Source organism: Nannospalax galili, unplaced genomic scaffold, assembly GCF_000622305.1.
Source record: "Nannospalax galili isolate Female #2095 unplaced genomic scaffold, S.galili_v1.0 scaffold300, whole genome shotgun sequence".
In the NCBI taxonomy this organism is placed as follows: Eukaryota; Metazoa; Chordata; class Mammalia; order Rodentia; family Spalacidae; genus Nannospalax; species Nannospalax galili.
In genome coordinates this window covers 1,820,979-1,834,518 of record NW_008347322.1, presented here as the reverse complement: position 1 = coordinate 1,834,518, position 13,540 = coordinate 1,820,979, and the positions used below count along the sequence as shown (strand labels likewise).

At 53.2% G+C, this 13,540-nt stretch overlaps 1 protein-coding gene across 1 annotated transcript; it reads left to right on the top strand.

Moving 5' to 3' along the window:
- Positions 1-5,407: 5,407 nt before the first annotated feature.
- Positions 5,408-12,613, top strand: Cel (carboxyl ester lipase). The gene is made up of 11 exons (XM_008843943.2): positions 5,408-5,476; positions 7,421-7,571; positions 7,652-7,774; positions 8,012-8,209; positions 9,246-9,376; positions 9,519-9,626; positions 9,784-9,901; positions 10,829-11,015; positions 11,189-11,392; positions 11,766-11,963; positions 12,252-12,613. Exons 1-11 carry the CDS (start codon positions 5,411-5,413, stop codon positions 12,598-12,600), a joined length of 1,833 nt encoding a protein of 610 aa, XP_008842165.1. The 5' UTR covers positions 5,408-5,410; the 3' UTR covers positions 12,601-12,613.
- Positions 12,614-13,540: the final 927 nt, after the last annotated feature.

Sequence of the window (13,540 nt, the reverse complement as noted above, 5' to 3'; positions counted from 1 at the left end):
CTTCATTGATTCAAACAGCATTTCATCTAAAAACAGTTTTACAGAAACATCCAGAATGTTTAACCAAGTATCTGGACACCATGGTTAGCCAAATTGACTACCATACCCAATAGAATTTCCAGTAATTTCTAATCACCTGAAAGTCTCAGAAATGTCTTTTTACCTTTGGGTCGGGATTCAAACAAGCTTCTCTTGCTTGCCTTTTGCCTCCTGCCATGAGATGAAGCAATCCAAGACCCTGGCCAGAGGCTGAGCACATGCAGGCTCCGTGATACTGGACCCCAACTGAGCCAAAATAGAGCAGCCTCAGGTGTTCTCTTACAGCAACAGAGAACTGCCTGTTTTGGGTTTGGCTGCCTGCTTTCTGATTGTGTTGGATATCCTCCTCCCTCTCTACGTACTTACTGTGAACTTGAAGAGTTTGTGTGTGTGTGTGTGTGTGTGTGTGTGTGTGTTCACCCACCCCCAAGCACATGCAGCGCCCACAGAGGCCAGAGAGAATGTAGGATCCTCTCCAGCGCTGTCTGGTGGGTTTTATCAGCCATTTATCACAGTGTCTAGATCTAATACTTAGGGAATGCAAAATGGTAATTTAAAAAATATATTTTTTTTTATCAGTGCACTGCCTGCATGTGTGTAAGTGCACCTGTGTTGTGTAATGCTTGTGGAGGTCAGACGAAGGTGTTCCCCTGGAACTGGAGTTGTGGACAGTTAGCCACCATGTGGGTGCTGGGAATTGAACCCAGGTCCTCTGTAAGAGCAGCCAGTGCTCTTAACCACTGAGCCATCCCTCCAGCCCCACAAAATGATAATTTTTAATCCTCTCCTCTCTGCATTTCTGGAATTCTCTGAAGGACTCTTCCTCCTTATCCAACTACTCTGAAATGCCACTTGGTCAGGAAGGCAGGATGCCTGGCTTCCCCTTGATTGGTTTTCACAGTGCAGGAGCTCCTTGATTAGTGTGGTTGTGTCTCTGTAAACCCACCATACACTGGAAATAACAAAGGAACGTGTATGTGCTGCACCCAGCCTGAGCAGTACAGCCCACCTGACCACACTCAGAACACTTAACGGTAATCTGCAGTTGGGCAGAATGTTCTCACACAGTCTTTTCTGACTGTCATTTGAGAGTGTAAACAGGGTGCACCTTTTCCTAGGGAAGGGTGCCATGTCCCCGGGCTACCATCCTGTCCCTGGGCTACCATCCTTTGGTATGTTGGTCAGATTTTGTCACTGGGACAGAATGCCTGAGGAAAGTCGGCACGGAAGGAGGAAAGGTTTGTGTGGCTTCACACTTCAGAGATGCCAGTCTGTGGCCACTTGGCCCTGGTCCTTTGTGGCAGTCTGTCATGGTAGAAGTTTATGGCTGAGGGGGACTGTTCGCGTCATGGTGGCTAGGGAGCAAAAAGAAAGGACAGGTGGGGGAGCCTAACCCCCCGCCTTTTTGAGACAGTCTCTCAAAGCCCAGGATGACCTTGAACTCCTGTGCCACCCCCCGGTTTGTGCTGAGGATGGAACCCAGGGCCTTGTGCATGTGTCTTTTCACAAAAGGGGGGAAAAGTAGAGCTGGATGGCTCAGTGGTTAACACTGGTAGTTCTTGCAGAGGACCCGGGTTCGAATCCCAGCACCCACATGGCAGCTATCAACTGTCCATAACTCCAGTTCCAGGGGATCCGACAGCCTCTTCTGTCCTCCGTGGGCATTGCACAACATAGGTGCACTTACCTACATGCAGGCAATACACATACACATAAAATAAAAATAAAATAAAAATAAAAATTTAAAAGGGGGGAAAAGAGTTCATGCAGATATTTCCCAGTAAAAATGTAAGATTAAGTGGTTTCCTTCTGAGTTTGTGCAGTTTTTACATATTTGTCAAAAACAAATCTTGATTTCTGGCGACACCAGCAGACCGCTCAGGCTCACCTGAGTCCCTGCACTGCTTCCTCCAGGCAGGTTCTGCTGCTGATGTGCCTTTGAGCCTGCAGGCCGTTGCCGCTCGGTGCACAGCTGGGTCCTCTGCAACCTTTGAACACATTGCCCTGCCTGAAAACAGTTTAAAATGTTTCTTCCAGGTGCCTGTAGACAAGAAAAGGAAGTGTAGACCCAGCTGTGCTGAAAACTGGTGTGAGTTCCCTGAGGGAAGGGAGGGTGGGAAATGAGGGAGACTGAGGTCCGGGCCACACAGCACTGGAGTGCAGCAGCAGGCCCGGCCCAAGTCCTCGCAATTCTGCTTTATGTGGCACCAACATGGGTAAGTTTGGTCTTTAGGAAAACTATCTTTACCTTGAACCCCACCACCACCACCACCACCACCTTCCTACCTCACAAACCAGGGAAAAACAAACTTTGGGGGCTAGGCCTGGTGGCTCACACCTGTAATCCTAGCATTTGGGAGGCAGAGTCAGGGGAACTCCTGAGAGAATTGAAGCCAGCCTGGTCTACATAGTTCCAGGCCAGCTGGGGCTCCAGGGAGACCGTGTCTCAGAAAAAGGGAAAAAAACTTAAAACTACTTGCCTAAATTCCGGAGCCTCATGTCAGTGGTTTCCTCCTTGGTTAGCTCTATCAGTTCGTTCTGGTGAATCCAGCCTAGCCTTTAGGGGGTCTCGGACTCTCCAAGCTTTGGTGGTGGCTGTGGGCTCTTGGTAGAGAACTCTGTGCCACAAACAAGCATATACAGTCTTGGCGTGTGACAGATTGTGTGCATGTGGGTCTGTCACTGACAGAGCTGGATTTGTGGGGGGGTCTGTCACTGTGACAGAGATGGGCCACTCCAGTGGGCAGTTTTGACGTCAAGGGACTCGATTCTGCTCTGTTGCTGTGAGCCTGCTGCTGCTCTGCTGGTCAGTGTTTGTCAGCTTGATACCTGGGAAGAAGGAGCCTCAATTGAGGGGCTTTCTGTATCTGACTGGCCGGTGGCCACGGCTGTGGGGCATTTTCTTGGTTGCTAGTTATGTAGAAGAGCCCAGCGCACTGTGGGTGGAGCTATCCCTGGGCAGGTGGCCTGGGCTCCATGGTGTCTGCTTCAGCTTCTGCCTCCTGTCCAGCCTTGAGTTCCTGCCTAGGCTTCTGTTAGAGATGAGCTGTGCCTTGGAAGTCTAAGATGTCCTAGTTTGTTTCTCCATTGCTGTGACAAAACACTGACCAATACGAACGTGGGGAGGAAAGTGTTTATTTAGCATACATCTCCCGGGTCACAGTTTGTCGGGGACCCAAGGCAGGAACTCAGGGCAGGAACCTGGAGGCAGAAGCTGGAGCACAGGCCATGGGGGAATCACTGCTTACTGGCTTGCTCCTCTGGCCCCTTCTCAGCCTGCTTTCTTATGCAACACAGACCCACCTGCCCAGGGGTGGCACCGTCCACAGTGGGCTGGGCCCTCCCACATCACTGAATAATCAAGAAGGTCCCCTCAGACATGGCCACGGGCTAGTCCTGTGGAGACAATTCCCTCATTGAGGCTCCCTCTACCCAGGAGTATCAAGTTGACACTAAAGCTCTCCAGCACAGATGTAATAAACCCTTTCCTTCCCTACTTGCTTTTTGGTCATGGTGTTTGTCACAGTGACAGAAAGCAAACTAATACATGCTCTGAAAGGAAGATATGAAAAAAGTCTTCCTCTTCCTCTCCCCTGCCTCCCCTCTGTCCTCATCTTCCTCCTTCGCTACCATAAATGCTGCATTCCTCACCTCTACCCCAGTCCAGAACTGCTTCCTTTAGCTCGGGTTCTCAGAACCAGCTGGCGAGACCAGGAAGCATGTTCGCCTCTGCTGCGTGTCAGTTTCCCTTTCCTACCTCTCTCACCCTCCGCCCACCCATTCCATGCCATGGAGACCTGCACACCAGTGGTTAAGAGTACATACTGCTCTCTCAGAGGACCCAAGATCAGTTTCTAGCATGCACCCATGCTGGGTGGATCACAGCCACCTGTAACCCCAGCATCAGATCCTTAGGCCTCTGTAGGCACCTGAACTCAACATGCACATACCCACACATACACATAATTAAAAAGCAAATAAATAGCTACACATGGTGACTTGTGCCTTTAATCCCTTGGGAGGCAGAGGCAGGTGGATCTCTGTGAGTTCAAGGCCAACCTGGTCTACATAGTGAGTTCCAGGCCAGCTGGGGCTAAAGGGAGACCCTGTCTCAAAAAGAAAAGAAATCTTGGAGCTGGAGAGATGGCTCAGCGGTTAGAGCACTGGCTGCTCTTGCACAGGACCCGGGTTCAATTCCTAACACCCACATGGTAGCTAACAACCATCTGTAACTCCAGTTCCAGGGGAATCCGATGCCCTCTTCTGACCTTCGTGGGCATTGCACGTCATGGGTGCACTTATACACATGCAGGCATACACTCATTCACATAAAAATAATAAATTTTTTTTGTCTTTTTGAGACGGTCTCCCTGTAGCCCCAGCTGACCTGGAACTCACTATGTAGACCAGGCTGGCCTTGAACTCACAGAGATCCGCCTGCCTCTGCCTCCCAAGTGCTGGGATTAAAGGCGTGCACCACCGTGCCCAGCTATTTTCTTTTTTAAAAAATATTTTGTTAGTCTCAAAAAGACAAAAAAAATCTTAAGAATGGTGGTCTCGGGGCTGGAGAGATGGCTCAGCAGTTAAGAACACTGGTTGTTCTTGCAAAAGACCGGGGTTCGAATCCCAGCACCCACATGGGAGCTGACAACTGTCTGTAACTCTAGTCCCAGGGGATCTGACAGCCTCTTCTGACCTCCGCGGGCATTGCACGACACGGGTGTACCGACCTACATACAGGCAATATGCACGTACACATAAAATAAAACTTTTTAGAAAGAACAGTGGCCTTTCTTGATGACCTTGCATTGACCTTCACTTCGGGGTTCTCTCCCCCCCCTCCCTCCCTCTATGCCTCTACCCCTCCCTGGCTTTGTCTCTTTCTGGGTTTTTCCTAAGGTCCCTGCTTGGGGCATAACCTGAGTGAATTCCTCAGAGAAGGGCCCTGCCCAAGTAGGGGGCATGAGGTAGCGGGGACATGCTAGACATGTCCCTTTGTCTGAAGGTGCCACTAAGCCCTGGTAAATGGGTCATGATGCAGGACACCCAGCCAGGTTTTGCGAAGCCCCAGTGAGCCAAAATATAGGGCTCCCAGCACCTAGCCAGGCTTGACCCTGCGAAACCTCCCCCCACAGACACCACGCCACCTGCCTTTGCTCCCAGGTAGGCAGTAACCCACACAGCTGCAGTATGGGCACGAGGGAGGGTGCCTGGGACCAGCCTGGGAAAAATAGACCATCCCACACCTGTGCATGCGTATGCGCATGTGTATGGCTTGAACACGTGAGCCCATGTGCTTGCACACGAACTTGGCTCCAGCTTCATAAATACCCGAGACACAGAAGCACTGCCCAGGGCCAGAGGACACACCATGGGGCGACTGGAGCTGCTGGTTGTTAGCCTGACCTGCTGCTTGGCAGCGGCAAGTGCCGCACAGGTAGGTAGACGTCCTGAGACATGGCCCTCTTTCCTCTTGAGTAAGATCTGGGAACTGGGCACAGGCAGACAGGTCACAGGCAGGAAGAAGCCAACGGTCTTGCCAGTACTTCTGGGTTCTGGCCGTGTGTGGGCTCTGCTCAGCTTGTCTCCACAGAAGGCTCAGTACAGCAGGTGCAATTCAACTTTAATTTCAGATAGCCGGGAGCAGATGCTGCTGCAAGGTTTGGAGCAGATTTATACTACAAAAGGCCACTGCTTCTCTGAAGTTCAGTGTGTCGTGGTCTCTCAGTTTACTGCCAAGTCTGACAAGCCTAACTACAATACCCCACTTTATAGATAAGAAAGGAGGGGCCCAACACGGACAAGGGGACTTGCCCAACGTCACACAGTGACCACGTCCTCTTCTCAAATAGGAATCTGAAATTTCTGTTCCAAACCAGGGGTTCAGCCAGGCGTGTGGCACACACCTTTAATCCCAGCACTTGGGAGGCAGGGGCAGGCAGATCTCTATGACTTCAAGGCCAGCCTGGTGTACAATGGCACGTTCCAAGCCAGCTACATAGTGAGACCCAGCCTTGGAAAACAAGATAAAAAGCAAGATGTTAGCTCTGATTTCTTCGGGTGCCTGCAAAGTCTGCCCTTTAACAGCCCTTCACAGGAAGCTTGACAGGTGCAGAAAGACCACATGGGTCTCACCGGGGACCACAGATCCTTGCCTGTTCTCTCTTAACCTTTATCTTGCTTGCTCCGTCTTGTGACCTAGGGACTGTCCTCCCATCCCCTGACCCTTGAACCTGGAAGTTGAGGTTCAGGGCACCAGCCATGGGAGGGAAGTCATTCTTTCTTAGGAGAGTCCCTTTGGGGTGTTGAAGGGACCTGAACCTCCCCCTGCATTGCAGCTGTCACTCCCACCTGCCTCTGGCCAGGGTGCCCACATCCTGGGGCCCTTCCTGAAACCCTCAGATCAGTCACTGTCACACAGAGACACTTGTGAGAGTTGACTTCCTAGTCCCTTAGGCACAGAGCTGGATTTCTGCCCCTCCCAGCAGCCTGGGGGCTGGAACAAGGAACCTCAGATGCCCCAATTTCCTGGGGAATCTTTCTGGCTCCTTCTTTTTTCCTGTTTCTTCACCTAGTATGGTAGAGGGCCCAAGGGCCTGGACTTCAGAGGGCTGGTGGTCCCTGCTGGGCCTGCGGCCACAAGCACCTACTTCCCCCACCTAGAACCTTGCAGAAGTGTCATTGCCACCCTTGTAAGCAGAGCTGGACTGTGCAGGCAGCACTGGGAAGGGACAGTGCTAGGCCCAGAGGCTTTGCCAACAGGGTGACTTCAAGCAGGAAGGCCCTGCACTTCAAATTCCAGGACAGTGAGCTGGGCACCCAGTGACAGTACTGATGAGCCTGTTGGACAGGGTCGTTCCCAGCAGGGAGCACAGGGCTGTGGGGATTTCCATGTGATGTGGGGCCATGAGTTCCATGCCCAGCCAGCTAGGTAGGCACTTAGGAGAGGAGAATGAAGTAGAAGAAAGAAAGATCAGGTCTCAAACTCACGGCTATGTTGGAAACATTCTAGATGCACAGAGCATCCGCCACTGTCAGCAGTTAGGCCTTCCCTCTGATGACCCTCGGGCCTTGGGAGAAGGAAGAAACTGCTGTGTCCCATTTAACATATGGGGAAACTGAGGCTCCAGGTCTCAGCTGTGACCCAGACCTCTACCCTGGCTGAGTGGAACATGGGCTGATGTGGTTTCAGATGGCTACAGGAAGATGCCTGGGGGGGGGGTGGAGCTGTAAGCCAGCCCTCCCCCAGCAAGTGCCAGGGGACCCACCTTGTCTTAGCCCCTTTGGAAACTGTTCTGGGGATCCCGCCAGCCCCCTGAAGCCTTCTGTCAGTCACTCTGGACTCAGCACCCTGTCTCACCCTTCTGTGTCTTCCCCGCAGTTGGGTGCTGTGTACACAGAAGGTGGCTTTGTAGAAGGTGTCAACAAGAAGCTCAGTCTCCTGGGTGGTGACTCTGTCGACATCTTCAAAGGCATCCCTTTTGCCACCGCCAATACCCTGGAGAATCCCCAGCGTCACCCAGGCTGGCAAGGTGCATGCTGGATGACAGGCTGGCCCCAGGTGAGGGTGATGAGGAGCTGCCCTGCTCACCAGCCCCCTCTCTCACTGCAGGGACTCTGAAGGCCAAAGACTTCAAAAGACGATGTCTGCAGGCCACCATCACCCAGGACAGCACCTATGGACAAGAAGACTGCCTCTACCTGAACATCTGGGTCCCCCAGGGCAGGAAGCAAGGTCTGCTCCCAGCTCCCCAAAGGAGCCCCCATTCTGCCACTCTGCCAGAGCTCTAGGCTCTGCCTTGGGTAATATTGGGGGGATGCAAAACTGAACTCCCTCAAAATCAGGGTTGAGTCAAGGAGGGGGCACCCACCGCTGGCCCTCCCAGCCTGGGCAGAGTGCCTGCTTGCTGCAACAGAGGTAGTGAGCTGGCTGGAGGGGTGTGGAGTCTGAAGTCCCTGCCTGCCCCTCCAGTATCCCAGAACTTGCCGGTGATGATCTGGATCTATGGAGGTGCCTTCCTCATGGGAGCAGGCCATGGGGCCAACTTCCTCTCGATCTATCTTTATGACGGGGAGGAGATCGCCACACGCGGCAACGTCATCGTGGTCACCTTCAACTATCGTGTTGGCCCCTTGGGCTTCCTTAGCACCGGCGATGACAACCTGCCAGGTCTGCTGGGCATCTCTGGTGTTGGGGGTAGGACAGCCAAAGTGCTGGATCCCATGAACTCTGAGCCCAGTGGAGGGATGTTCCTTAGTACCCCTTGACCCCAACCATCTCCTGCCTGCCCTGGGGAATAGCCCAGAACATTCTTCATGGAGTCCTGGTGCTGAAGCTAAACTGGGAGACCTGGGAGCTCCTGGCAGTTGTGGAGAAATAAGAAAGACAAGGAACAGACAGCATGAGAGAAACAGGGAGAGGCCATGGGAGTAAGGCAGGGAGCTGAGGCAGAGTCTGGTGGACAGGGAGCTGTAAGACAGACAAACGGGACTGGAGGCTGAGGCAGAGTCTGGTGGACAGGGAGCTGTAAGACAGACAAACAGGACTGGAGAGAGGCTCTTGCAGAGGACCCAGGTTCAATTCTTAGCACCCACATGGCGTCTAACAACCATCCATAACTCCAGTTCCAGAGGATCCAACACCATCTTCTGACTACCGCAGGCATTGCACAACATGGGTGCACTTACACACATGCAGGCCAAACACTCGTACACATAAAAATAAAAATAATAAATAAGGCCGGGCGTGGTGGCACACGCCTTTAATCCCAGCACTCGGGAGGCAGAGGCAGGTGGATCTCTGCGAGTTCAAGACCAGCCTGGTCTACATAGTGAGTTCCAGGACAGCTGGGGCTACAGGGAGACCCTGTCTCAAAAAGACCAATAAATTAAATAAATAATAAATAAATAAAATGTTTTTTTAAAGACAAGCAACAGAAGGAACCTTGGTAAGGAAAGGAAGATTAGTAGGCCTGCTGTCCTTCCCTGTACTGGCACCCCCCTCCCAGCCCTCCTCAGCCCAGCCTCCTGGGGGCCCACCATTTGCCCTCCTAGGCTCTCCCAGGGTGTCAGTTCAGTTGCAGACACCTCCCTCCTACCCACCTTGACTGACCTTCCACTGTGGGCACTGGGTTGCTCATCTCAGGCTTCTACCAACGCCAGCTGAGCACCCTGGATGAAAGCCACTCCCTCTCCTCTGCCCTCAGGTAACTACGGACTTCGCGATCAGCATATGGCTATCGCCTGGGTGAAGAGGAACATAGCCGCCTTTGGAGGGGACCCCGATAACATCACCATCTTTGGGGAATCTGCTGGAGGTGCCAGTGTCTCTCTGCAGGTCTGGTGTCCCCTTGTGCGGAAAGTCTGGGAGGGAGCCAGTGGGGCCCAGGATGATGGGCAGATCAGAGTAGGGCTGGATTGGATGGTTGGGAGCCCTCAGCCCAGGGACAGCCTGTTCATAAATTTTCTGGGTGTTGTAGACCCTTTCCCCCTACAACAAGGGCCTCATTCGGCGAGCTATCAGCCAGAGTGGTGTGGCACTGAGCTCCTGGGCTATCCAGAAAAACCCACTCGCCTGGGCCCAAAAGGTAAATGCAAGAGGGGCAGGAATGGGTGGGGTGGGGCTTGGTTTGAGATCCTGGTAGGGACCTTCCTCAGCTCCATGCTGTCCTGGAGCCCACCTTTGCCCCTAACTAGGCCTAATCACCGGCCTCCTCTAACTATCAGCTGTGTCTTCTCCCTCAGATCGCTAAGAAGGTGGGCTGCCCCACAGATGATACAGCCAAGATGGCCAAGTGTCTGAAGATTACTGACCCCCGTGCCCTGACAATGGCTTACAAGTTGCCCTTGCGTGGCCTGGAGTGTGAGTGGATGCTGCTGGGCTTGAGGCATGTGGGATGGAAGTGTAAGGAGACCCCCTGAAGGGCAAGGTTGAGCTCTTAAAGAAGACAGGAAGGTGCAAGACTGGGGGCCTGGCAGGGCTGGAGAGATGGCTCAGCAGTTAAGAGCACTGGCTGCTCTTGCAGAGGACCTGGGTTCGATTCCCAGCACCCACGCAACAGCTAATGACTGTCTATAACTCCAGTTCCAGGAGATCCAATGTCCTCTTCTGTCCTCCACGATCATTGCACAACATGGATGGACTTACATACATGCAGGCAATACACATAAAATAATAATAATAATAATAAAAGGCTAGAGCCTGACCCTGTCCTAACTTGCTGGGCTCCTGTTACCATCCCCCGGCGGATGGAAAAGGGAGAAGAGAGGGTGCTGATGCCTCCTATAAGAAGCCAAATGTGGGTCCCGTGCTTCTAAACAACGCACAAATATGCAGGAACCTACACACAGTTTCGGGGAGATCTCGGACCTCAGACCCAGGGCCTCTGTGCTAGATGACCACTTCTTACCTTCCTGGTTCATGTGGCCAACACTTGCCGACACTCCTGTATATTTGGCTCATCCAGCTTGAGCAGTGTCCCCTCCACAAGGCCACAAGATGAAGTCTACACATGCTTCTGTTTATGGCAACAGGAGAATGCCAGTGGCATCCCACAAGCAGGCCAAGGCCAGGGGCGCTGCTCCCTTACACATGCAGTCACCCTCTATTGCAGGCTTATCCAGGCCCCAAGGTCCCTGGGGTTGGGGTCCAGGGACCCTGGTCTAGATCAGAGGAGGAAGGAAGTCAGGTTTAGTACAGCAAGCCGAGGGGCGGGCCAGGCAGGCATGGGAAGCCACAAGGACCTGTTGACTCTCCATCCCCCCCACCCCCTCACCTTCCATCCTCCAGACCCCGTCTTATGCTATCTGGGGTTCATCCCTGTCGTTGACGGAGACTTCATCCCCGATGATCCCATCAACCTGTATTCTAATGCTGCCGACATTGACTACTTAGCCGGCATCAACAACATGGATGGCCACCTCTTTACAACCATTGACATGCCGGCCATTGACAAGTCTAAGCAAAACATCACAGAGTGAGCAGGGGACCCAGGGCCTGGGGCAGTGTGGCACCTCATGACAGCTTGGAAAGAACAGGCTTTGGGCAGCCTGACCCAAAGGCAGAAGGACACGTGTTGGGGTGGGTGTACAGGCAGACATCCTTCCATTTATACCAGGGCCAGGTCCACTGTTGGCTTCATCCCTCCAGGGAAGACTTCTACAGGCTTGTTAGCGGGCTCACCATCAGCAAGGGGCTCAGGGGCGCCAAGGCCACCTTCGACATCTATACTGAGTCTTGGGCCCAGAATCCAACCCAGGAGACCATGAAGAAGACTGTGGTGGACCTGGAGACTGACATCCTGTTCCTGATACCCACAGAGATGGCTCTGGCCCAGCACAGAGCCAATGCTAAGTAAGGGTCTAGGATGGGGGAGGCGTCCCTCAAGGACCCCCTGGGCCTCTGCAGCTCCATGCTGAGGGTAATAGAGGCATACACCTTGTCCAATCATGTGAGAAATGTGAATTCAGATGCAGATAAAAACCATCTTTGACACTGAATCATGGCAAGAAGCAGCCTTCAAATGTAGAATGTAAAGACACTTGAAACCACAGATCTGTAAATCTGGGCTGCAGCTTTCCCTTCCCCAATGTCAGAGCCTCAGCTTCTTAATGAGTCTTGGGGACCCCCACAGGCCCTCCTGTGCTCCATCTTCCTCCAGGGCTCACTTCTGGGCTGGGCAGCCCTAGGAAAGCACTCCCTAAGCCAGCTTCCTCTGCTCCCTCAGGACTGCGGTGACTTACTCCTACCTGTTCTCCCACCCCTCTCGGATGCCCATCTACCCCAAATGGATGGGAGCCGACCATGCCGACGACCTGCAGTATGTCTTTGGAAAGCCCTTCGCCACCCCCCTGGGCTACCGGGCTCAAGACAGGACTGTGTCCAAGGCTGTGATCGCCTACTGGACCAACTTTGCCAGGAGTGGGTAAGATGTGGGGTTGAGCCCAGGACTGAGGGCCTCCTGCCACTGCGGCCCTGTGGGGGCCTTGGGCTCTAGTTCTGTTCCCTCATTTGGGCCAGCTCCTTATCCTCCCTGAGTCTAGATAGCTAATTTGCACATGACCCAGCCTCAAGACCAGGCATACGATCAGCAGGGCTGGGCACTGCAAGGACAACGAATGGGTACAGAGCCAGCTGGGAACTTGGGTCTCCAGCCTCCCAGCAGCTCCTTGACCCCACTCATTTTTTGTTTGTTTTGTTTTTCCTTCTACAGAGATCCCAATGTGGGCCACTCGCCTGTGCCCACCCACTGGTACCCCTACACCACTGAGGATGGAAACTACCTAGAGATCACCAAGACGATGACCAGCAGTTCCATGAAAGAGCACCTGAGGACCAAGTACCTGAATTACTGGAGCCTGACCTATGAGGTGTTGCCCACAGTAGTCAATGACCAGGACAGGCCTGTGCCTCCTGAGGATGACTCCGAGGCTGTCCCTGTGCCCCCGACAGACGACGCCCAGGCTGTGCCCCTGCCCCCCACAGATGACTCCCAGGCTGCCCCTGTCCCGCCAACTGGTGACTCTGTGGAGGCTCTGATGCCTGCCGCCATTGGCTTCTGATGTCTTGTGAACCTTAGCCCCAGGGTGCTTAGCTCTTCATGAATAAAACCTCAGCTGTCTGTGCCTGGCATCTGTCCTTGCTCCTGAAACTGGCATGGACGACTTCGATCGACACAGGTGCTTGGTTTACTGCTACCCTGTCCTCACAGTCGACCCCCAGAGTCTGGAAATCAAAGTACTATATTCAGCTTAGAGCAGAGCAAGGAGATCTAGAGAAGTTGAAGGTATGTGTCGGGGCGGGGGCGGTGTCTCTCCAAAGCAGGAGCACCTGGGGATCCTAGCAGACTGCTCTATAGCATTCTCGAGCCCTGGCCCTGGCATACGTAGTCATGGTGCTCCCGGTGGAGGGCATCTGGGATGCAAAGAGCCATGGGACATTGGAACCTGGCTCATGGGCTTCAGGAACACCATGGAAGGTAACCCACTGCAGGTTTAATCACTGAGCTGGGACCTTCCCAGACACGGAACCAGCAGGGAACAGAATCCTGAGGCCCAGGGTTCCAGGAGGCTCTCCATAGGCAAGGGGTTGGCCAGGCTCCGGCCTGTCCACAGCAATCCTCTTCCTCAGGCTTTTTCTCTCCATCTTCTGTGCTGACCTGTTCACCAGCAAGCTTAAAACACTCCTCTTCCTCTGCAGCTGTGGGATGGCCACCAGCCTGGGTCAAGAAATAGCTCTTAGAAGTGTTCTTTGAAGCCAGCGTCTTGCTGTGCTGGTCAGGCTGGTCTCAAAACTCCTGAACTCACTGGGCATGGTGGCACATGGCTTTAGTCCCAACACTCAGGAGACAGAGGCAAGTGGATCTCTGTGAGTTCAAGACCAGTCTACATAGTGAGTTCCATGTCAACTGGACTGGGGCTACAGGGAGACCCCCCCCATCTCAAAAAGACCAAAACAAAACAAAACAAAAACCTCCTGGACACAAGTGATGATCTTCTGTCC

Bases quoted from the DNA above. Each gene is read 5' to 3' on its own strand.
- Cel (XM_008843943.2), top strand. From the start codon at position 5,411: ATGGGGCGACTGGAGCTGCTGGTTGTTAGCCTGACCTGCTGCTTGGCA. The intron at 7,572-7,651 runs GTGCATGCTGGA...CTCTCACTGCAG, and splicing joins GCGTCACCCAGGCTGGCAAG to GGACTCTGAAGGCCAAAGAC. The intron at 11,393-11,765 runs GTAAGGGTCTAG...CTGCTCCCTCAG, and splicing joins CAGCACAGAGCCAATGCTAA to GACTGCGGTGACTTACTCCT.